Consider the following 24,978-nt stretch of genomic DNA (forward strand, 5'->3'; position numbering starts at 1 on the left):
CTAGACTATGCCAAAGCGTTCGGATCTTTTCCTCTTCTTAGCCTGGAGAAGGAGAGAAAATTCCAAAATGTGACAGAAGAAAATCATGAATTTTAGATCTATCATGCCAAAGCAACACTTTACATATAAATATTGAAGCAGATTTTAGGTAACGGATTGAACAGCTGTTTACTATAATGCACTATACACATAATAAATGAAAGGTGTGGATCATGTCATGAACCTTCTTGTATGGTTTAATAAATCTTATTAGCATGTTGTATTTTTTGCTGTGCAGTACAATCAATTCCCTACAGCGTATATTATATATATTCTGATAAAAAACAACGTTTATAAGCAAAACAACAAATAAAACACGCAAAGCACTGTTCATTAAAATGAGAGTTGCTGTGTAAAGGTATTTGAATGCCCCGTGCTTTAGAAGGTCTCGGGGAGGATATATACGAGAGAATGTTACACTTTGTACAGTCGTCTTCATTAAATCTTTTAATACATGTGAAATCCCATCACAAAGCAGCTGCTGAGAGGTTGGAGGAGCCGACACACAGCTGGCACACAGCACTTTATGATACGGCTTCCTGCTCCCACTTCCCCCACTCTCTGCAAAGCTTACTACGGTGCCCTTTGACCTACAATAGGGTCTAATTGGCGAGCCTTCCCCCACCTGAGGCTGTTCGAAGGCTCCTGGTCTCTGTGGCAGGAGTTCACACTTCTGACAGAAACCGTCACATTTTTGTGCAAGGTAACCACAATCCAAAGGGTCAGGAGTGCATATTTGACCCCACATTCCAGTGTTTTACAACCCACCGCATGAGCTACATTACCAACACATAATACGCGTCCAGCTGTGCTTCGCCGCACAACAGCATATTCACAAGAGAACATAGATATCTGGGAAAGCATGGGGTAGTCACACGTGGAGAAACGAAGAACGCTTTGGAAAAATTCAGTTCTATATTCAAAATGCACATGATGTATTTGGTAACCTCATCCTGTTACCCCAATCTGTGCCATTTGAGGGATGCGTCATCTGCCTGCACGATGCGGCGCTTTGCCTTTTGGAATAAGTGGGCTATAGCCACACAGTGAACAGAAGCAACTTAGAAAAATCAGTGTATATGGTAAAGGGAGCCATTACGTGTATGGTGTGGATTCAATCTGCTCTTTATTACACAGTCAACCCCCTTGAGGACGAACAGAAAAGGCTTAACTGGAGTTAACTGGAGGGGACAAAATCTTCCATTTTCATCAGTCTTCTTTTTGGGCACAAAACAAAAAGCCCCCAAAACTAAACCTAGTAAAGTAGGTGTTATAGCCAAAAAGCATGTTTTAGAGACAGCCGCTGCACATCCCTCAGTTCCAGTGATTATTATCTGTAGGATTGTTTCATCATCTCTTACTTAAGTGCATTAATAGAATACACAGCTCTTTACAATGCGGGTTTAACAGTTCATAGACAGTAAGGGCAATTTCTGGTTTGCCAACAGGACTTTGCTTGAGGGCTCTTGTTACTTTATTGCCCGTCATATGTATACAGCCTGCGGCTAGTTGCCATTTCCAGATTTGCTTGCACAGGCCAGGGGTGTCACCGATACAAACTCGTAAAACAGTATGCAAGAGGAAAGCCCGGCCCAACGCATTTCCAACCCCATACTACGTTCAAAGACGTGTCTAAAACGGCATATGCAAATGAGTGGGCAATAAATCAAATAATGACACTGTGTGTACTTCTGCATCCCAATAGGGGTAGAAATATTTTATTTTCCTAGCAGTACTTAAAATGTTTTGGTTTTTTACATTAGGAAGCAAACGCCACTCGTCTTAATCTTACCTCAACGTCATCGGTAACGGCAGCTGAACTGGTCACTATGCCGAAACGCTCCTTCCTCTTCTTCAGTTTCTCTTCAATTTCAGTCTATGGGAGAAAGACATAAGGAGATAAATGTGAACCTCTCATGGTACTAAATTTCAGCCCTCACAACCTACTATATTAAATAGTATAAGACTCACCTTATTATAAGGATACCCTGAAACTAACACGCAAAACACAGCTAGGTCTTGCGAAAGGCAAACAAAAGGTTATACCAAGACTGCATGTTTTACTCCGGTGAAGGAGCAGCTGTAGTATTTGGAGTAGATATTCTATTTGCTCAAATTAACCTAACAAAGCAAATTCTATAAAGCAGGAGTGTGGCAAACCATAAAGTTATCCACAAGAGTGGCCGATGCCATGTAGGGGTATTAAAAACTATAAATATCAAAGAACAAACAGCAGCAATACATTGAGTTTCCCTGCCACAAATATCCTAGCACGAGTATCCAATACATTCTAGAGTCTAAGAGCCAAATCTAGATGAGTCAAATATAGGGATGGTAATGGCATGTTAACAAGTCATTCCGCCTGGATACAGTCACTGATAAATCACATGTACGGTATTACTGTGATCAGCACTATATTATCTAAAGTATGTGTGTGTGTGTGTGTGTGTGTGTGTGTGTGTATATATATATTTATACACACACACACAGAAAGAAGCTTTGAGAGTCTTCAGGAGAGCTGCCGTTTCGTATTAGTGTTATGTGTCAGAATGTTCTAAGCTCTATGTCCAAAACCTAAACAGATGAGGACATGCTTATCACGTGTTAAGGGTATTTCGTGTGCATGTACATAGCGCGTAATCCTCCTCCCCGCCCTCTAGCAAGCTCTTAACTGCTTCGCTAAATCAACTCTTCAGAGATCTGTAGCCCACTTGACCTTTGGGCCAGCAGGGGTCACAGAAAGGCACACTTACAATGATCCTCACTCCATCTTTAGCCTTGTACTGACAGCTTTTGATTCATGGCCTGCTGGAGCCCATCTGAGCTAAATTACCCCTATCCAAAAGCCAGCAGGCCAAGCATTTATCAAACCTCTCCCCTTAGACCCGACCCCTCCTTGTGCTTGTTTCTGCCCCCAGGCCATGCTCAAGTGCACCCACAGGCACCATGCAGCTGCTGGGGACAGTGACCTCCGCGCTCAAATGTCAGATTTAAGAGTCTATTCTGGCCTCTTGCTCTGGTCACACATTTTATTCTCAGGTAAAACAGCAAGCTCATGTGGCAAAGACTATGGTGACGGAAAAGGGGTCTGCCAGCCATTATAGACTGCATGTGTATTTAGAGTCATATGAGGCAATAGTGCTGTACAATGAACGAGTATTAAAGGCTCTGCAATCTTTAGGATTGCTTATATAATCCCAAAAATAATAGACATGGAAGCAAATATATATTCAAGTCTACGTAAAAGAGGAAAACCAGATCTTATTTCACGGCAAGAACCACAGAACCCTACATTAGAATTTCATTGTGGCATCCGATGATGCGTTACATGACCAAAATGTATATATGTGTTGTAATAGTTACATTGGAATTTCAACACACAGCATGGGGTAAGTGGTACAAACGCACCAGATCCATGATCACTCTTGTAAAGGGCGACTGATCTCATCTGTGATCAATGGGAAACTTTCACAGGTGTAGGGTCTGCAGACATACCGCCATACAAACCTTTACCATGTCACAGCATGGGAAAGCAGTCACCAGTATTTGATTTGTGACATTTTCTTAATCAACTTTGGACATACAATGTCCATTTAGAAATTAGTTATAAAATGTCCTCCAGTCCTTGCTAGCACAGCATTTACAGAAGGTTCTGGGGCCATTTCTTCATTAGGACAGAGCTCAAGAATTTCATAGAACCAACACATTCAACATCTATAGCTAACATATTTACATAGACACACACATATATACGGTATTATAAATACGATAGATGAGCTGGCAAGAAAAAAAAAAGAGAAAGACATGCAGACCACTAGGAACGGAGAGGCTTTTTAGGGAGCATTGGCCAGGCAGCAGTCAGCTAGACGCTGCTAAAGGATTTGTGTTGCTAAAATTGGGATTGTATAGGAGCCACAACATATACATGTCAAGATCTATCCAGCCTATAGGAACATGACTTTTTAGATTCATAGTGCGGACACAAGACTGTATAAGGCTTGCACGTCTCCATACTGGACGCAGAGGACTTCTCAGACAGCTGAGCCATCTCTCTAACCTGCACAACAGGGAGTGGAGACATCTTGGCCCTAGGAATATGCAACATGGCAGAGTTTCAAACCCCTGTTGCTTTCCTTCCCCAGCCGAGGTGTATACCAAGTCAATACTTCAGCACCACCAACCACGAGCCCTGACGAATTAAGGAAGTCTCGCTGTGGACGGATTAAACTCATTTGGATGGCTTTGTTTATGCTCATACATGCAGTGCCCCCATCTTCCCCCTATGCTACAGTTATTAACCCCATTAAGAAATGTGAGCAACATACAAATTAAGAGCATATAGGATCATTTATTTTTAAATATAGCGGACTGCATATTTAAAATGAAATACTAGAATATTTATTTTGGCAGAGAAGCATAAAAGTCCCCACTTCATTTTGCTCAATATCCTGGATATTTTAGAGGGGAATGGACTGTGGAGATTGCCACAAGCCCCAGTCAAGGGAATCTCAAATTTACTTTTTGTATTTTTAAAGTGCAATTGAATCAAACTATAGTTAAAAAAAAATAAAAAAATAAATCTGATGCATCAAATATCCATAATAAATGTACTTTGCTTCCAAATCCCCCTTGCTGCTCAACACTAGCAGCCCGTCCCCCCCCCCATTATCTCCTTTGTGTCTTCTGAGGTCTCGTAGTTCATGGGGCAAATGGAGGGGAGCGCCATGTATGCTGCCTTTAAGAACATGGCTCGCTAACCTCTTCTATTCAAAGTTTTAAAATAGCATAGAACGGCTTCACTGGATATGAAACTTCATGGAAGATCAGTATTAGATTTGAAAGCTTAAGCTTTGCAGGGCCTTAGTAAACAAACAAACCCCCCCCCCAAAAACACACATTTAAAAGCAAATATCAAGCTTAGAGAATTACCTGTCCACCCGCTTGGGTAATAAACCTTTCACACCACTAAACATTTGTACAGTAAAATATTGCAATTGCACATTAGGTTGATATCTACCATATAATTGTTCCCCTTCGTTTTACTTAACAGGGGTTCCGTCTCCTTAAAAAGAACTAGCTATGTGTGTAAGGGTTACCAATTTTTTTAAGCTTTATCTGGAAACGCTAAATTTTTTTGCATTAATGGGTTAACAGAGCGACTGAGGGCATAAAGGGATAAGAGCAAGTAATGCATGCGAGACAGCAGATTTCTTTCCACGGAACCTACAGAAGTGGGATCAACCAACCAGAAGGGGGTCCGGATCGCTGAGAAACAATGACTTGTCTAAAAACTATTCGGAGAAGAAAATGTTTTCCTGAAGGTGCTCAGGAATTATAAATAAATTAGAGGAAGTCTGACATCATCAACAGCGAAACCAAAAACAAACAGCCATGGGAGAGGTATTTATAATTTCTAGTCAGAATTCCTCTTTAATGAAGGGTTACGCAGAGTGGGAACAACAACAGAGCTGAATGGTAAACCGATGGAAATACTTTCATGTATAAGGCCCTGTATGCAAAAAGGACAGGCTTAAACTGTAAAGGTTCTGTTCCAAAACATGAATTGCAAAACGAATCTTATTAAACAAGTCTGTCACTCCAATTCATCCTCTTAAATGCAGTCTTCCCTTCTTGTGTTTAATTGCCTTGGAGTTTTGTATCAATACTCCACTCATATAAAGAGCACTTCAAGGTCTGCTTAAACATTATGAAAATACAACGGAAGCTTTAAACCGCTGATTTCCAGAGCAAACAGCAGGTTAAGGGTTTATAGCCAAGACAAAAGAAAGTGTATTTTTTGGTAGGTATGTAACTAGCAAGGAATCTTTTTTTTATTGAGGTCTCTCTCAAACAAAATATGCGATGCATACTGGGTCTTTCCTTCGTATCATAAAAACGGTTGCATGTCATACGCTTTCTGGGTTATAGGGGACACTCAAAACAACCTACAGAAAATTTGAAGTAACAATTCCAAAGTCGCACAATTACAAAAGGCAACGACATTCATTGCAGGCGGAGGATTGGGTCCCCCTCACGGAGTCAACATGGAAATGCGTTTTAGCCAGGATAAGGACCTGTTGGTTTTAAAGGGGGGTATAAAGATTGGGGGTAGGTTTGCTGGAGAAGGTTCTGCACGCAAGAGAAAAGAGGCAATGGAGCGTGGGCTCGAAGCCATTTGAAAGACACATTAGCCCCAGCGATTACAGCAGCAGAGATGACTACTCGACCGAAAGATATCTGGCTTTGTTGTAGAGGTAGGGTGGAAAATTTGCATTTATATAAATTACTTTCAACCTAACAAAATTGGCAGCATACACAAAATATATATATATTTTTTTAAAAATATATACACATATACATGTCATATGAGATATAATATATACACATATACACACACAGCAGCGTGGCAACTGAAAGGTAGCATTGTGCCGGTTTCTGAAGGTGGTTTTGAAGACGTAACATGGTTCGCGTCATCGACAACCATGAATTCTTACCAGCACCAAACTGCCAGCGAGAGAAAGAAAGACAGAAAAAAAGGGAAGCTTTCCATAAACGTTTGGGACCAAAGACTAGCACCATGGTAGAGAAGTCCTGAAATGGTTAAACATCAAAGCCTGAAACCGTTTAACGTGTGCAAGCTTCCTGGATTAGCGATCCGCGGCACATACATCGCGGACTGTATTACGTCTTCACAAATATACAGAAGGAGACAAGAGATTCTCTCGCTGAAGGAAAATGCATTGAAGGATTAACAAAAGCCAGCGTGCGGTCTGAACGTTTCAAAAGGAACTGAAATGCTGATCCTAACCAACTGTAGCTTGGCTTTTAGGGTGTCCGCGGCATACACCGTCCATCTGCTTAGTTGGCAAATGGATATATTTTTTAAGCACGGGGGAGAAAGGGGTGGCACGGTTCACCTCAGTTGCTCTCTCGGTTTTATATGCAGTATGCGTGACTGCTCGTGAGGCACGGTTTCTAGGTAGAGCTTTGCATACGCTGGAAGCATGTCATAATACATTATACACTTTACATGAGCGTGTTTAATGATCTTTGTTGTAGCCGGTTCATGGCGAGTAGGCTTCGGCTTGTGCTTCCTTCACAAAGCTTTTTGTCAGGGTGCAGGAGATTGGAAAGTTAAGGTCTCACTACGAGCTGCGCCAAGCATGTCTATGCTTTCACTACCTGACTAATATGTTGACAAGCGGGGTTGGTGGCTCAAGGAAAGGCTGAATGCTTCACAACACTCGCTGGACCATGATGGAGAGGGGGGAGCGAATGAGAAGCACCAGATATAAGGATGTATGAGAGTCACCAACAAAAGGACAAGTTTTGTTTCACAGCAGGGATAGACAGACCAGGTGACTGAGGAAGGGGGTCACCTCCTCCAATTCAGTCCTCAACAAGGTTTGAGAATTTGGGTGGTGGGAGATGCACAGAAGACTGTCTCTATGCACTTTAACCATTTTATGGTATTTGCAGTATACGATAAAGCCACTAGAAAGGGGGCACACCGGAAATACATTATATAAATAACCAGCTTTTTATTTTCTTTAATTCAGGAATATACAAAAATGTTTTAGATATTTGTCCCTTGTGGAATGAATTCTCCTTGTGATAACAGACAAGTAATACATTCGGTATAAAAGAGACAGCTATAAAGCTATATCCACACACACTAATATATACCGTATTTGCTCGATTATAAGACGAGGAAATGCTCTGAAAAATACCCCTCGTCTTATAATCGGGGTCGTCTTATAGTCAGACCTCAAATAGGTCTGACTATGACACTACTAAGATCCAGATCCCCCGCAGCTGCAGGGGACCTGGATCCTCCTGTCCCCCCCCCCCCCCGCTCCACTTACCGGTACTTCTGAGTCCCCGGTGTGTAGCTGGGGCAGCGTGCAGATGTCTACGCGATTCGCGTAGACAACTTCCGCTGCAGCAGGAAGGAGGTCTGGCTAGCAGCAGGGGTTGTCTGCGTCCATCGCGCAGACCTTGCCGGCTGTCAAAGATCAGAGATCCCTGTAAGTTTTTTTTTTTTTTGGGGGGGGGGTTGTTAAATGGGGGGCATAAGGCATTTCTGGAGGCAGAGTGCTCTGTGAAGTGCCTTTTAACCCCCTTAATACCACTCTGCCTCCAGAAATGCCTTTTTAACCCTCTATACGCCACTCTGCCTCCTGAATGCCTTAAACCTCCCTATATGCCACTTCCCCATAATATGCCTTTCAACCCTCTAAATGCCAGAGTGGCATATAGGGGTATAAGGCATTTCTGGAGGCAGAGTGGCACATAGGGGGTCAAAAGGCATATCATGGGGCACAGTGGCATATAGGGTTAAAAGGCATATCATGGGGCACAGTGGCATATAGGGGGTATAAGGCACTTCTGGGGCAGATGTGCATAACTGGGGGGCAGGCTAGAAAATAGAAGGAAATAAAACCAAAATATTTTTCTCAATCATAGCTTTTATTATATAAAAAAAAAAAGTTAGATGAATTAACATTTACTGGTAAAAAAATTTTCCTAAATTAATATTCAGATTTGGGGGGTCATCTTATAATCGAGCAGATACGGTAGGTATAATAAAATATATATATATATATATATATATATATATATATATATATATAATAAAAAAGGACAAGTGTGCGTGAACTTGAAACAATCATACTCAACCTAGTCACCCACCCCCCACATCTACTTTCGTAGATGATATTTTGTACACATAATTTATCCCCGCGGGAAAGCTGACCTCTACCACTTGCCTGTCAAAAAAACGTCATCAAATATTTGGCCTGCCAGTTTGGGATGGCTAATCTGCTACAATGAGTGATCACAATTCTGCAGGGACTATGGATAAAATATGCCCTCATTAGGAGAATTAAGGGAGGAGTGGGTGGGCTAAAGCTGGAGCTTCAAGATAATGCATCAAAGGAGAAAGACAATAGAAAAAGTTTTTACTAATTCAAGTCATAGCGCTGAAGTTGGGTATAAAGGTATTATCAGAGTAAAATGGTGGAATGGCGAATGATAATAAATCAGACTGGAGGAGTCTGTAGCGCAGCCTTCCTGTTAGTGAGGGTAAAGAATAACCGTGTGACTTAAAGTCATAAATAGGGACAAGATTGCCAACCATACACTAGTGGGTATTTACTATAACCTACAAGACACTGGTGGTTTTAAAGAAGCAAATATGTGGCAAAAAAAACCCGTTCAACAAGATGTTATCATGGGAGTTTTGTTCTACAGGAACTGACCGCAAAAACCTGAACACACAGTTCACAATATAGTATAATATAATTAATAAAATGGTAACGGATGCTTGTTAAGGGAGAGTTGTGGGTGGGTTGCCATGAAATGACATCTCCACTAACCAAGTATTAAAAGGCGATAACCATAAATGGTGTATCTTGTGAGAATTTATTGGCCTGAAAGATCCAATATCGTTAACATGGAATAACTTATTGACTAAACAAATGATGCTGAAGGCCACATTCAACGCAAATCAGACAGACAAGTCCAAATATGATCCGAAGAAGAAGACAAGAAGACAAATTGAACTGCAGTGAAATTAGACAAAGAAAATAAAGTAAATTACCATTGCTTTCTGACACACAGGTTCAGACGGTTGTGTTTGTAAGAGGTGTAAATATGCCTTCATCATGCAAACTTCAGTATAGAGACAGGGAACTGGGAAGAGCTACTCTGTCATAAAAGAGCTGGTGGGAAGGGACCCAAAAATGTATTTACAAAAAACAGCAATAACTTTCTCAAGGAGGTGCGATTATGCTGACAAAGGCAGTAAAGCCCCATAAAATCGGATTATTGCAGTCTAACACCAGAGTGCGAGGTTTGCGGTGGATAACATGGTTTCTGATTGGGATCGGTCGGGGGACGGATGTTCGCACACCTGGAGGGGTCAGAGATGTTAATGGGAAGGTCTTACTCTTCTAAACCTTACCCAAAACAGTTTCTCCTCTGTCTCAATTCCATCTTGACCACAATTATGTGATATTAGCACAAGCCTGCTTTGGCCAGTCTACTTTTCAACATGGTAGAAGTATAATAAAAAGAAGAGTCTTATTTTCTCACAGTAACTGTAGGTTGAAACCATAAGGCACTATTCCTAAAGTTTATTTAGCTTTTTTTCCCTCAAGGAAGCCTAAACTTAAAAAGGCAATGGAACAGTTCAAAATATACAATTGCTGCTGTTTTGGTGATAGAAGATTATCTTAAAATTTCCAAAACATGAATATGCATTACCTTCTGGGTGACCGGAGACACACTCACACCAAACCGTTCAGCCCGCTCTTTCAGTTTGTCCATATTGACCTGTTAAAAACAAAATGCGTTACATATGTAGATGAACGGACATCATATTATATTTTAGGACCTAAACATACAAAAAAAAAATAAAAAAATGGGGTAAGGTAATGACGGCACCAAACAGTAGGTGAAGGGTTATTCCGGTGCAGCTTTTGTATCCAAAAACACGCCACTGCTCCTTGCAGTCACAGCACTCGGGTAATGCAGTAGAAAAACTACTTTAATGCGTATCTTGACAGCGGACCCCCCCCCCCCCAAAAAAAAAAAACACACAAACAAAACTTTCAAGATATGCTTTGAGGTAGTTTTTATACTGAATTACCCAAGCACTGTGTGACTTGAATATATTTTATAGGATTTTACTCAAATTCATAAAGGACTGAAGTGACTTTTTTGCCATAAAGTTAATCCAATTTTGTGAAATATGGCACATGCAACAATTTTTAATCCCAAGGCCACACGACATGTACTATGATTGCCATATTAACTGTTCACATAAGAAAGAAGATTTCTATAGCGCATAAATATCTAGACAGTACTTACTGGTTGAACGTTTGATGACTGGCCTGAAGAAAAAAAAAGAAAATTATAAAAGGCAACATTAATACATTTAAAAAAAATAAAAAATTAAGTGCTAAATTATATAATCTAAATAAGGGGGGGGGAAATGCTTATATTGCATGGGAAGATTATATGTTGTAATAGATCATACTTTTCTGACTGTCTAAGTAGACCAACCAGGGACCAAAGATTGCATTTTTATTAGCGAGGACACTAATCAGAATTTGACAGATTCACTAGACTAAGTAAAACGACTAAAATTATCCCTAAATATTAGATTTTCTACAGAGGTTAGGATAAGTGTAAAATATATAACACATAGCAGCAGTTAAGATAACAGCTAAACAGAATTTTACAGAACATCTATGAAACATTACAGTAGCTGATGCAGAGCATAAAGCAAACAAGTTTGCTACTACATAGACTGTATTTGGACCAATAGATTACAACAAGACACTGGAGAAAGTAGTCCTGCTTCTTTGTTTCAAGTTGCACAAGCATTCAAAAGTGAAGGTGCTTTCATTACCTTTGTCAGTGGACGAAACACCAAACCTTAAGGAGAAAATAGAAAAGTTTAACTTTTAAAGTAATTAAGAGACTTTGTAATCTGCTGGGTAAGGACCAAAGAAAATGCAGCTTTTTGATGGCCATACAAATGGATTCTTAAATCTTTTCTGATAAACAGTAGAATTCTGAACATCTTTCATGAAACTAGCGCAAAGAGACCACACAATATATACAACTTACCGGATGGCTCGAGCTGTCTTTTTGGTGTCTGCATCGGCAGGGACGTTAAACCTCTCTGCTCTTTTCTGAAGCCGCTGTTAAAACGATACAAACACAGATAAATATAGATTTGTGTTAAATACACAGCCATCGCATTTTACATATAGGGAATCGAGCAGAACCGCTCTGACCTGTTGCAGGTTCTAAACCAGCCTATAAAAGCAGCAGATTTCTCCATGGAGCACATTATCTGAATAGACATCTGTAACAAACTTAGTGAAAGGTGTTTCTTACTTCAGTCTGAGAAACCCCCATTGACGTTTTCACGAGCTTCTTCTCAGCTTCTCTATGAAAAATAAGAAATAGCGAAGGTTAACAAAGTGCCCCCCAAAATAGTTTCAGATTACCATTATCTAGAAATTGAGTCTCATCCCATTGTCAAAATTGTAAAATCTTTCTACAGCTAGTGGCATTTTTGTTACTCTACAGCGTAACGTAAAAAAGTAACACCAATAAATGTTAAGGGATAATTCCAAACAAAAAAAAGGTGTTAAGAAAACAAAAAAGTTCCCAGGCTTTAAAAAACAAAACAAGTGAAATGGTGTCAGGCCCTACAAGGCTTTCTTCCAAGTGAGGATTGTAAGAGCCCCATAAAAGCGGAGGTGCTCGCCGAGGGGGGAACGCCGCTATGCTTTTGTTCCCAAATCACGGAGGAGTTTTTTTTCCCCCATGGAGCAGTAAAAGTTTTAACAACTTACACAGGAAGCAGAACGGGGTCAGGGGACAGGATGTGCCGTTCCACACCCCAGAGGAGTAAATATCTGAGGTGTGTTTAAGGGATCAAAAGACTTTTTAAAACATACCATTTTGGTTTGTTTGTACCCAACCCAGGTAAACCAACGCAACATAAACGTCACAACAAAATCTGTCCAAGCAAACAGCTTTACTGCAAGGCCAGCACCGTGTACACACTCCAGTGTCAGCCTTGCGGATGAAGTCGAGTACACCTGCCTTTCATCGAAGTGCCACCTGCTGTGCCCACAATACATACTAGTATCGGCACAAATGTAATACAACCCAAACAGAATGTAGTTCTGTCAAAAAAAAACAAAAAACACTGATTATCTGCAATGCGAGAAACAATGAATTATATTATTGCAGTGTTCCAGCTTTGCAAATATTGTGGGTTATGCTTTACAGGGATTACCGTTTTGTTTTGGGGTGTGTGATATATATATATATATATATATATATATATATATATATATATATATATATAGATATATATATATATATATATATATCCTATGTTATTTTCAGTGGAAGTGCAGATCAGATTGTGTTAAAAGGTGCACAGTTCTCTTCAAGTATATTCTGGTTGTCAAAGCCTCACACAAGAAGCCCAATCAAGTGAATAGTTTTCTTGGCCTTTGCTGTGTAGATGCTGCCACCGGCTGGTGAAAACCAGGTTATTGTAGGAGTACTTTTGTCCCGATATAAAGGTTACAAAAATAGTGAACAATAAAACCTAATCTCCAGTCGATGCATGTATTAAATTAGAGTTGTGTGCATACGTATTAGGAAGAGCCGTTTACAAATAATGCCCGGTGCCATCAGACTAACACGATCTGGACGAAACATTGAATTCCCGAGCTGGGAAGAGGCACTGAGGTGCACATCTGCAGAGATATACTTGCACTTGGCTAGAATTAGTAGATGATTGCAATACGGTGTTAGCTGCAGCGTTGACCATATCTCCATAAATTTAGGCCGTCTTCCACTGAATTGGAATGAAACTTCTAAATGAAGTAGTAGATTAAATTACAACAGCCCACAGCAGAAGAACACCTCCCTGCTCACTGATTATAACTAATTTTCAAATAAAAAAAATTAAAAAAAGGAGCAGCAGGATTTTGTGCAAATCTTTGAAATCAGCCCATTTAGGAGTAATTTCAGAAGATTGAGATAATGTGAAAAGATTGTAATAAGCACGGGAAGCGGCTGTGATGGAGAACACATACAATACAGAACTGCCACGAGGAGAACCTCAAAATCATCAAATACCTACCCCATTTATACAATAACTGACATTTTCCACAAGGGCTTCCATTCTACTAAAACAAATAATTTTAAAGGATCCTTATGTCTCCAATTGATTTAGATGTTTTCCCCGTTATTGCACCTTTACATTGCATTTCTTTAGGTTGGACTCTTCCGGTGTGAGAACGCACCACACAGAATTATCTCCGATCATAAAAGTTCTGTTAAGAAACAGTTTGGGCCCAGTTAAGCTGAATAAAACGATAACCTCATCGAATGAAACAGCAATTTCTATCCAACAGTACTTTTCCTCTAACAAAGTACATTAAACGTAACAGACTGTTTGGTGTGCCATGCATTCCCAAGTATATTAACCCCGCTGTGACCAGTGACGTACCAGGTACAACAGGGGAAAATGACTGCATGTGCTTACGTGCGCGTGATCGCTTCCACGGCAAATCACATTAGCGCATGTACAGTTAAATGACAAAAGGCAGACAAATGGGTTGGAGAGAGCCAGAAGACAGCAAGAAACAGGGATTCTCTGTCCGATTGTTTCTGTGTAAATAGATGGGGTTAGGCAGAGGTTAAAAAACCTAGAAACATAATATGAAATAGTATGAAAATAGTTCAAATGAAATGAGTATATGGTGGTGGACAAATTGCTGTGTCTCTTCAACCGAGGGAAGCAATGGTTGAAGAAAGCCATAGCAAAAATCACGAAAAAGGCTCTGTTCCTGTAATGTAAAATAGGTCTGGTCCTAAAGGGGTTAAGGTTATGGCATAACTACACCATGACCCCAGCCATTTAGTCTCACAGATCAGTATTAAGTAAATTCTTACATTATTTTCCTATCCATAGGTTTTTAGGGGGATTGCTAATGTTGGACTCGTAGGATGATATTTTTTAAATTCAACCCAGTCCTCAAAAGGTGTACCATGTTCGATTTTACAAGGAACGGTTTAGTGTCCGCAGCCAAATATTACTAAAGGCATGTTACTACATAGGAATATATATATAAAACTAGCAACCAGCACATTTGAATGCGGGTGCCAAGATTATACATACGCACTATTCTATACGCAGGTGTAGCATTTGTAATCCAAGTTCCAAACCGATGACCAAATAAAGAACCAACAGGTAAGTCGTGCAAACAAAGGCGATACAGCACAGACTTATAATGGGTTTCTCCCCTAGATCTAGCAAATGACAGACGGGCTTACACCCTGTGCAATCTGCAGTAGCTCCAGAGAGCTTACGCACTAGAGTAGGTTTGGAGTAAGCATGGCGGAAGTCCCTGCGCACGGCTACGGGAATCAAATCACCTAGACTTGGACTGAAGAAAGATCAACAATGATTCAGCTGGACTCAGCAAAAAGTCTTCTCTGAACCAACAATTAGCACAAATATCCGCACAATCAATAGTTGTAAATAAATGAATTTGCACTTTTTAACAGCATTTCTAGAATTATATTGGGAAAGTACAGATCTAGCCAAAAATAATACGACTATGATGTAGTCTAAAACCTAATCCAGAGGAAGTAAAAGGAATGGGATGTGTTCTTACAAGTCTTTAGATTTGGTGGTAGGGTCATCTTCTTTGACTAAATCTTCAGAGGATTTTTGCTCTTCTTCCTGCAAGTAAGAGACGAGTTATCAGAATGATTTCGTATTAATAAACCTCAACTAATGTTGAACTGCCACATATCACTGCATTAATGTGAGCGGTTATCAAGGTGTGTTTATATGCAGAAGCTCATGACATTATGACACAAATACACAAACATTAGATGCCTTTAACCCCTTAATGACCTTTGCATGGAAAAGCGGTCACTTAACGACCTTTGACGGTCCTAAACCGTCGAAAAATTAAATAAGCTCCGAAAGTGATCAACGATCACTTTCTTCGCTTAAACGGCGTTGCTGTAATGCCTCGATGTCGAGGCATTCAGTAACGCCAAGATCGGCATCAGGCGCCATGTCTGGCCCCTCCCCAGGGCGTCAACATCAGCCATACATTGAATGGCGGCGGACGCCCGTTTTAAAAGAGTTTAGGAGGTGATCAACGATCACCTCCTAAACTTCAATGGTGTCGCTGGATGCCTCGATCAGGAGGCATTCAGCGACACCAAACACTTACCCCAGGACGGGCTGTGACCGCTCTCCGGAGAGCAGTCACAGACGCCACTGCAAGTGATCTTCGCCATCCGCAAGATGGTGGCCGCCCTGTAAAAAAATAATAAAGATGAAAAGTTCGCTAGACGGTCTCCAGACCCTCTAGAGAACTCTGGCTCCACTTGCAGGTTGAATACAGGTACTGCATTGAACCATGCAAGTCAATGGAGCCCAGCTTTCTAATCACAATGTGATTAGTAAAATATTTAAAAAAAAATGGAAAAAAAAAAGCGCTAACATTTAAAAATAATTATGCAGTGATGTCAACAGAGGAACCATCCAGTACCAGCAAAATGTGTAAAAAAAAATAAGTTTTTGAGCAAGTGCTAAAATTTCTAAAAAAAATCTCAACGTAAAAAGTTAAAATAAAAGCACTTCAAATACCCAAGGGGTGTCTAATTTAATAAAAAAATGGCTTGATGGGATAAATTGGAGTTGCCGGGCTCAAAGATAGGGCATAGGTACAGACTGACCAAAATAGAGAAAAAAGCGCACTTCCCAAATGTGGGATTTTAAATCTCAAACAACCCGACAAACCCATGCATGTGGGGTATCACTGTACTCGAGAGATATTGCTGAACACACATTGGGGGGTTGTTTGATAGCGACGCATACTAGGAGCTATGAATTCATTCCTGAAGTACAATTTGTGTGGAAAAAAAAATACAAAAATTAAATTTTGGGAAAGGCAGGTGGTAGAATCTCATGCATAAAAGGGTTAAAATACCAGCATTTGAAATACTTTGTGGTGTCTAGTTTTCAAAAATATATGGTTTGATGGGGTAAATTGAAGTAGTCGGCTTCAAAGATGTTCCAAAGAGAAGATGGAGGCAGAATGACCAAATGACTACCTGAACCAGCCAAACAATCTGACAAACCTATAGATGTGGGGTATCACCATACTCAGGAGATGTTGCTGAACACATATTGGAGTGTTTGACAGTGACATATACCAGGACCTTGATATTTATAACTAAATTACAATTCGTGTGAAAAAAATAAATAAAATTACTATTACAAAGTTTGGTTGTATAATTAGTGCATGGAAAGGGTTAAAATACCAGCATTTGAAATACCCTGGGGTGTCTATTTTTCAAAAAGATATGGTTTGATGGGGATTAATTGAGTTAACCGGCTTCAAAGATGTTCCAAACAGTAGATGGATTCTACTCAATTTTTCAAAGGTCATAAAAGGTGTTTTATTCAAATTTTCACCATTTTTTTTTTTTTATAGTAAATAAGATATGATCAAAACATATGGTATCTGAAGAAAGCCCATCTTGCCCTGAAAAGAACAATATATAACATGTGTGGGTACACTAAATGGGTGAGGAGACAATTACAGCTGAACACAAGCACCGCAAAAGTGTTAAAACAGCCTCGGTCCCACAGGGTACAAAAAGAAAAAATTAGCCCGGTCCTCAAGGGGTTAAGTAAGGAAATTGTGAAGCCAGGCCAAGGCTTCAGGGGGTAGGTGAGGAGAGTGTGTGTGTGTTATTGTTTGTTAGTCTGAGTGTCTGATGTGTGTGTCTCGTTACATTAAGTGGATGTGTGTGCGTGGTTATTTTGGTCTGTAGGTTTGTGCGAGTATGTGAAGGCCCAATTACCAGGCCGTGTTAATGTGAGTGTGGGTTGAACCTCTAGTTGTGTTTGTGTCCCCCACAAGCTCTGGATCAGCCCCTAACGTCCAGAAGAATTGGGATATTAATTTCTTGTTCTGATATTCTCTGTTACAAAGGCAGAAAAAAATAGCCAACAAGAGTGGAACAGTAACAATGTGGAGAAATAACAAGCAAAGGAACCATCCAGGAAGATGGCTGTTCCCACAACAGGCTTCTAATACATGTATAAAAGGTGTATTCAAACCCAAAACGAAATTATATTGGTTTATCTGGTACACTGTATTTGAAGTTTCTTTTGAATGAGTAGTTGCGCACATTTCTAAAGGGATCCGTGAGTTAAACAGTGTTCCAGTCTCGCATATAATAAGCTGCTGGTTCCTGACTTCAGTTACACCGAGATACCAGATCGAAGTAAGGGAGCTCCATTACACGGGTTAAGGCCAGAGGAGCAAAACACCTTAACGACAATCCATGTACGGGGTTGCCGTGCAACGTGTTAATGACAATGCCCGTACATGTACGGGCTGCCATTAAATAGCTGCATTAGCCGCGATCGGCGGCTTTGCAGCATCCACGGAAGCCTCACAAGTGAGGCTGACCGTGGATCCGGGGAGGAGAGCCCCCTCATCAATGATCACGGTGGCGCCCGGCTAAAACAGCTTAGGAAGCGATCGGAGGCATGTCAGTAATATTCGATATCGAGGCATGTCAGTAACACTACCCCCCTTCCCCGATAGCCTTGTGATTGCTCCGAGGAGCAACCACAAGTGCTATCCTGTAAATGACGTTGCCGTCATTCACAGGATGGCATTAAAAATAGATCTGAGTTCACAGAGGGTCTATCCATACCCTCTTGAGAACTCTCGAGCTCCTCCTGCAGGTTGAATGCAGGTACTGCATCCAACTATGCAAGGTCAATGGAGCCCAGCTCACTAACGAGTGACTAGTAAAAAAAATAAAAAATAAAAATAAATGTATTGTTCACAAATGTTAAAAAATCCCCACCGTCACCAAAAAAAAAAAGTTTTTAATAAGCAAGTCCTAAAATTCTTTATCTTTACAAAAATTCAAGCATTGAAAGTTAAAATATTGGCATTACAAATGCCCATAGGGTGTCTAGTATTAAAAAATATATGATTTGATGGGGAAAATTTAATTGGCCGGGTTCAAAGATTTCCCAAATATGGGACATGGGCAGGGGATCAGATGTCTAAATGGCATAAAAATACACACCTCACAAAGGGGGCCTTTTACCTCCCAAATAACTCTACAAACCCCTGCATGGGGGTATCACTGCACTCAGGAGATGTTACTGAACACATATTGGGGTGTTTGACACGGACATATACCAGGAGCGATAAATTTATACCTGAAGTACAACGTGTGAGAAAAAAAAAAAAAAAAAAAAAAAAAATCTACCATAAAGTTTCACAAAGGCTGGTGGTAAAATTAGTGCATGGAAAGGGTTAAAATACCAGCATTTGAAATACCTTGGGGTGTCTAGTTTTCAAAAATATGTGATTTGATGGGGTAAATTGCATTGGCCGGCTTCAAAGATACCCAAAATGGCACATGGGGGGAAGAATTACCAGATTTGGAAAAAAAAGGTTTTGAAAAGGCAAAACGCTACCTGTATTCCATGAAATGTAACCGGTAAACAACCGATCCCCCTTCTCTTCTCTATTTTTTATACATATGTTTTTAATCCGGAGCGTAATAATTCTTCGACGTGATTTAGAGATACTCAGAGGTAAACACATAACGTTGTGGAGACAGCCGCCTGCTGCTGCCTGCGATTACACAATCACGCAGGGTATGAGGGACACCGGACGACACCTTACGTTGTGCACAACTATGTAATCGCGCACACGTACAGACAGGACGGTTTGGCAGCAGGACGACGTACGTAATGAAGTGGGACGGCCGAGACCCGGAAGTTGAAGCGTATTTATTCCAGACACGGACACGAACTGAACTACTTACCTTGAATACACGCATGTTTATTTTCAATCGAATTTCCTCCTAAAGAAGCCAACGGACCATTGGCGAAACGCGTAGAGTGAGAGAGAGCTTCACCATCACCATAGCAGCTGACTCGGGACCTTTTTCTGTTTTGTACTGCGCTTTTGCACACTATTTTTCTGATAGTTGTGCTGCCTACAACTGTAAGTGCATTTGGATTTCCTGATTCACAGCTGTTTGATGATACTGCACTATTTTAGTGTCCTTGTTTTTTAGATTTTGAAGCCATTAAATTCTGATGATACTTTTGAAGAGCCTTCTAAATTCTGCTTGTTTGTGAGTGGATCTAACACACATTTATATTTCATTTGTACATACATATTAAACAACCACAATAGTGTCTTTTTTCTCCCCATCTATATATGCGCTCCATGGTTGGTTTATTTCCATTGATGGAACCTGTTTTTTGGGACTTGGGATGAAAGGTCTTAAATGGACACAACCTTACATGAAAGGGTAATAAGCCTTACATCTGTTATGTCCATTTCAAAACTGATGGTAACATATTATACACACCCAAATATATTTATTAATTTGTGACAGATTCATGCTATGATATCTAGCATAGCAAAGCATGCGACTGCTTATGGTTGGCTGCTTATTTTCAATACAACTTTAAGAGCACACTCAGCTTTTTATAATTAAAAAAGTTTTCCAAAAAATATTGTCTAGTTTTTGCAGAACGTTTTCTGGCAGCTGCATATTAGTGATGTGTATGTTTTAGCTCTGTTTTCTTACACACTCTACTAGGCCCCTTATCATAACATCCATGGTAAACAATATAACGGCTCATTATATTTCAAGCAAACACTCAAATTTTACCTCGGTTTCTTCACCTAAAACATCCTCGTCATTCGGCTCCTCTTCAGCTACAAAGCAAGGAGTGAAAAAACACCAAATATTAAGTAAAAGTAAATTAATTCAACATGGTCAAGACAGCAAATAAATGCCGCACACAAAGTAGTAACATTTCAGTGTAATATAGCTGCACAAAAGGAACACTCACTGACTCATTTTAGGAACGCATCAAAGCCATGTTAACAGGTTTAGCAGTTTTGGCCAATAGAGATGGATTGCAGGCAAAACGTGCTGTTCCCCTTTCCGGCACAGAAAGAATTAAAAAAACATGGCTACGTACTTTTTGATAACAGCTGTGGCTTCATCAGATGGCCTTTATCCTCACACAGTGCAAGAACAAAGTCATGGAGACAAGGAACAAAGGTGGAATGATATCTACATACTTAGGAGCTGAATATTTCATCATTGCCACAGAGGCAACAGCAGCAGATTAACCTTTAGGAATACAGAAGGGTTCTGCGACCTCTTGATAGCCACAGGTAAGTAGCTTTGGGTTTCAAGCTAGCTAGCCCTGATACAACTCAAGCCACGTCTCCGATTGTAGGCCACTTTAATATGACATTAGCTGCTGTGTCTCCGTCACATTTGTTTTATTGCTTCATGTTCATTCTATGTAACAAAAGTTAAGCTTAAGGTGAAAGAAAACCTTGTATAAAGTGGATATAGAGGTGAAAGATGATCGTTGTTAACCATATTTGCATGCGCCTACCCCTGGTACCCTGTTCATTCTATGCCAACTGTTATTTTTATTTTTCCATTATTGATTTGATGCGACACAAGACTTGATAGCCTACCATAGCCAAGGCATGTCCATTTCTCATGTGTCTGGGGACATCAATTGGAACAACGCTCACTCGGCTTAAAGTATCCATGCTCTAAATCTCAGCATCTCTCTAGTAACCCTATTTTGATGCTCTTTGTACCTCCTTAGGTTTGAATCATTGATGTGAAGTATCATTATTTTGAGATGACAGCACGCCTCAGTAGATAAAGAATAGAAAGCAAAACAAATAATGTTAAAATGAGGCAAATCTCTGCTAAAAACAGTATTGTCTTTTTGTATACATGCTAATTGTACTTTCTATCCTGTTAGAGTACAATCTACAAAAAGCATGGCTTATACTGAGAAAACACGGTGTGTAAAGGGCAACATACTAACACACACACACTATATGGACAAAAGCATTGCCCTGACCGTTACACCAACAGTGGCTCTTATGACATCACATTGTTCATACATGGACTTTAATATGTAGTTGGTCCTCCTTTGCAGCTATAACAGCTTTTACTCTTCTGGGAAGACTTTCCACATGATGTTGTAGTGTTTATGTGGGAATTTTTGCCCATTTATCGAGTAGAGCATTTGTGAGGTCAGGCCCGGTTCCAGCTCATCCCAAACATGTTCGATGGGGTTGACGTCAAGGCTCTATTCTCTGCCAACAAATGCTCTACTGGATGATATTCCCACAGAAACTCTCCTAAACCTTGTGGAAAGCCTTCCCAGAAGAGTGGAGGCTGTTATAGCTGCAAAGGGAGACATCATAAAAGCCCCTGTTGGTGTAATGGTCAGATGTATCAACACTTTTGTAAAATACATAGTGGAAAAAAAGTGAGGTAGTTCTTGCAACATGAATATGTTCTTCAGAGATTTAAGAAAAAATATACAGAAATCAGCAAGAACATAATTGAGATATTCCTAACCGTGCTCTTCCAGGTACGCCTGAAGTCTGTTGATCAGATCACTCTTGTTGCCTTTCACTTCCAGACCATGGGCTAAGCACTCCTGCTTCAGTTCAGCAAGCTAGGTCAGAGAAGAATTACGAGGATTATTAATGTGGTTAAATCAATTGCACGTGATTCTCAGTTATTCTTGGCAACACAGATGCTATCGTGAAGCCATTGTCAAGAACTGAAGCTCCAACTGCCCTGTAGACCGCTTCTATGAAATATTCTGTAGGGCTGCCCATAGGGGTTTATTCACTAAATGGAGAGTTGTTGAGCTTTGCTGACCCTGCATAACGCAAAGCAAAAGTGTAAAGAAATTTCACTAAATTAACTATGCCAGCCAATCTATTACTGAGGTGTGGACCTGCATAATATAGTGAAGTCAAGGAAGCCCAACTCTACAGACCACTCTCCCTTTAGTGAATAGATCTTAACCACTGTAGAACTAACAGATGTATGAATTATACAGGACCAGCCAAGCAGGAGCTGAATCCACAAATATCCTGCAAACGCTCCGTTTAGCAAATAGATTACTGTGTTTTACTTGAGTTTCTCCTGTAACACGGTCTGAGCAGCCCTGCAAACGCATAGTGAGGATATCCAAGCCAATCGCCACCCACCTTAATCGAGCAATCATTTGCTTTGGCCCCCCCATAACGCATAGTGAAAGAACTTATGAAACCCAAAAGGGTTCCCACTCAATGGTTCAAAACTTGGGGTCCATACTGGTTTCTGACATTTAGCCAAAATTTCCAGATAGGGATACATTTTAGATCAACTTAATTTACCATTTACAAAACACAACATTGATCATTTGAACACACGATCTCCTAAAGATGATTACACCTTTGTTACAACATGTGGGGATGTTATCGTATGAACTTTTTAATACATGTTATACTGGCTGGGTCTAGGTTGAGTTAAGAGCTAAACTATCTGCTGAGCAAATAGTTAATATTAATTCTGATATAAATGTCATTTAAAAAGATCCGAAATGTGTGACATCACTATATCAGTCTATATAACTCCTCTACAAGTTTAGTTTCCATAAAGAAAACACGGCATTCTCCCCACCCCACCACTGTATAACTCACACAGACAGAGTGGAAGCCATTGGGAATGTAAAGGTGCACGCTCGTCAGTGGCGTGTAAACGAAACCACGAGGCATTTAAAGTGTCTGGCTACCATACCAAAAAGAGTACCGGAAAGCAACGGTCTGGCGAACGCTATGAAACATAACAGCGAACGTAACATATTAAATTGTTTCCCTTAACTTGTTACTACCTTCAGCTTGTGGAGCTCCGCTGTGTCCGCCATCTTGCTATCCCAACTCGCCTGTTACTGCTGTGCTCAGTAAGAAGGCCAGCAGTAGGCTTGTCGCTCAAATGACGTCACTTCCAAAACAAAGGGCGGGAGATTCGTCTCCAGGTATTACCTTTCGAACCTTAGTTGCACCGAAATCACTGCCAATTAAACTTGTCCAATTAATAAAAATGGAGAGAACATTAAATGTACCCCCAAGCAAGGAAATAGGCGGGGCTTACATATGCATTCCACCGTGCTAACAGATTATAGTTGTCTAGTATGCTTCCTGAAGAAGGTAAGCTTCTACACCAATCATCAAAGGGATAAGTGCGGTGACGTAATGTTCCAAACCAATCAGAATGCTCTTTGGGGCCACGCCAGAACCTAGCAACCGCCATGTTTGTAGGGGCGGAAGCGTACACAGTAGGAGGCATAGCAAGTGTAAGCCATCATCCTGCTTGGGTTACTAGGCAGTAAGCGCGCTTCCGCTTGCACCGGAAGTGGAAGTGTTTCCTGGCGACCGGTGACAGGCGACGGTCTTAGCTGCAGGTAAGTGAATGAGACGGGAATTTCTCGTGAAATCACAAGCCCTTCTTTTCTGAGAAAGGAAAGACAATCGCGTTTAAGATTATTACACAGATGACCAGATGCAAAGCAAGATCATTACGTGTTTTAAGTTTTTTTTTTTTTTACAGGCCTTCCCTATCGGTGTTCTCCAGCAGGCGGCATATTCTTAGAACTCACTGCTTTATTACTTTGTATTATGCCCCATTCAACAACACTATTTTTAATCGTATATATACTAGCCTACGAAACTGCCCACCGGTAGACCCCACCCCTTATATTCCTGTTATAGAAACGGTATATGTGTTGTAGGCGTCAGCAGACGTGACTGTAAATGTAGGTCTGATGATTTGGTGTTTTTCACACATACAGAAACACATTTACTTGCTGATCTCGGGCGGAAGCTCGTTGCCTTAACTACTCATTCAATTGTAAACTCTTGATCGCGGAGCAGTTAGTGTGATGGTTGAGGTTCTGTGACCCATACCTCCCAAGTGTCCCTCTTTAAAGAGATTCTGTCTTTGGGGCCTTATCCAGATGCCCCATTCGCCTCCTACTAGGTGCTCAGAATGGCTGAGTGTATGATATTAAACAGTCACACGTTAACAGCGGAAAAAGTCTTGCACTATGCTAGTTGCCTTGGTTATGTAATTAGGTATCAGTAGGTCAACAAAAACAATGGCATCCCTTCGCCTCAAACTGCAGCCATCCATCTTTGGCCATTTGAGACCTCAGAAATCCACTTGATTGTCCTGTCTAACCTGCCCCTCACAGAGTTTTGGATGTCGCTCTGGATAGATACGTTATGCTAAGGAAAACCCTGGCAGCGATGTTGTAGCTGCTAAAGTCACTACGTTGTTTCGGGTCACTTCAAAATGTCCTTGTTTTAGAAAGAAACACAAATTATGTCCATTAAAATAACATGAAATGGATCAGAAGTACAGCGTAGACGTTTTTAACGTGTAAATGCCTGATTTTTAATGGAATATATCCATAGGCGTACAGAGGCT

At 40.5% G+C, this 24,978-nt stretch overlaps 2 protein-coding genes across 2 annotated transcripts in view; one reads left to right on the forward strand and one right to left on the reverse strand.

Annotated features, from left to right (window-relative positions):
* LOC149277373 (SAP domain-containing ribonucleoprotein-like) lies at positions 1-23,416 on the reverse strand. The gene is made up of 11 exons (XM_089502969.1): positions 23,384-23,416; positions 22,075-22,174; positions 20,338-20,384; positions 15,264-15,331; positions 11,950-12,001; positions 11,677-11,750; positions 11,456-11,481; positions 10,912-10,934; positions 10,306-10,374; positions 1,832-1,915; positions 1-42 (listed from the first exon to the last, which is right to left on the reverse strand). Exons 1-11 carry the CDS (start codon positions 23,414-23,416, stop codon positions 1-3), a joined length of 618 nt encoding a protein of 205 aa, XP_089359095.1.
* LOC149277374 (ORM1-like protein 2) overlaps positions 20,985-24,978 on the forward strand; it is an 8,329-nt gene continuing 4,335 nt past the window's right edge. Inside the window, exon 1 of the mRNA XM_089502963.1 lies at positions 20,985-21,007. The gene's annotated coding sequence lies outside the window, so the exon portion shown is untranslated. The remainder of the gene's footprint in view (positions 21,008-24,978) is intronic.

The sequence above is a fragment of the Sceloporus occidentalis genome, unplaced genomic scaffold, assembly GCF_023333645.1.
Source record: "Sceloporus occidentalis isolate IW3139 unplaced genomic scaffold, rSceOcc1.0.p SCAF_215, whole genome shotgun sequence".
NCBI classification, from domain to species: Eukaryota; Metazoa; Chordata; class Lepidosauria; order Squamata; family Phrynosomatidae; genus Sceloporus; species Sceloporus occidentalis.

Coding starts and splice junctions, on each gene's coding strand:
- LOC149277373 (XM_089502969.1), bottom strand. CDS start 23,416: ATGGCGGACACAGCGGAGCTCCACAAGCTGAAG. Junction 10,935..11,455: donor TGTTTCGTCCACTGACAAAG/GTAATGAAAGCA, acceptor TTTTTTCTTCAG/GCCAGTCATCAAACGTTCAA. Junction 10,375..10,911: donor AGTCATCAAACGTTCAACCA/GTAAGTACTGTC, acceptor TGTTTTTAACAG/GTCAATATGGACAAACTGAA.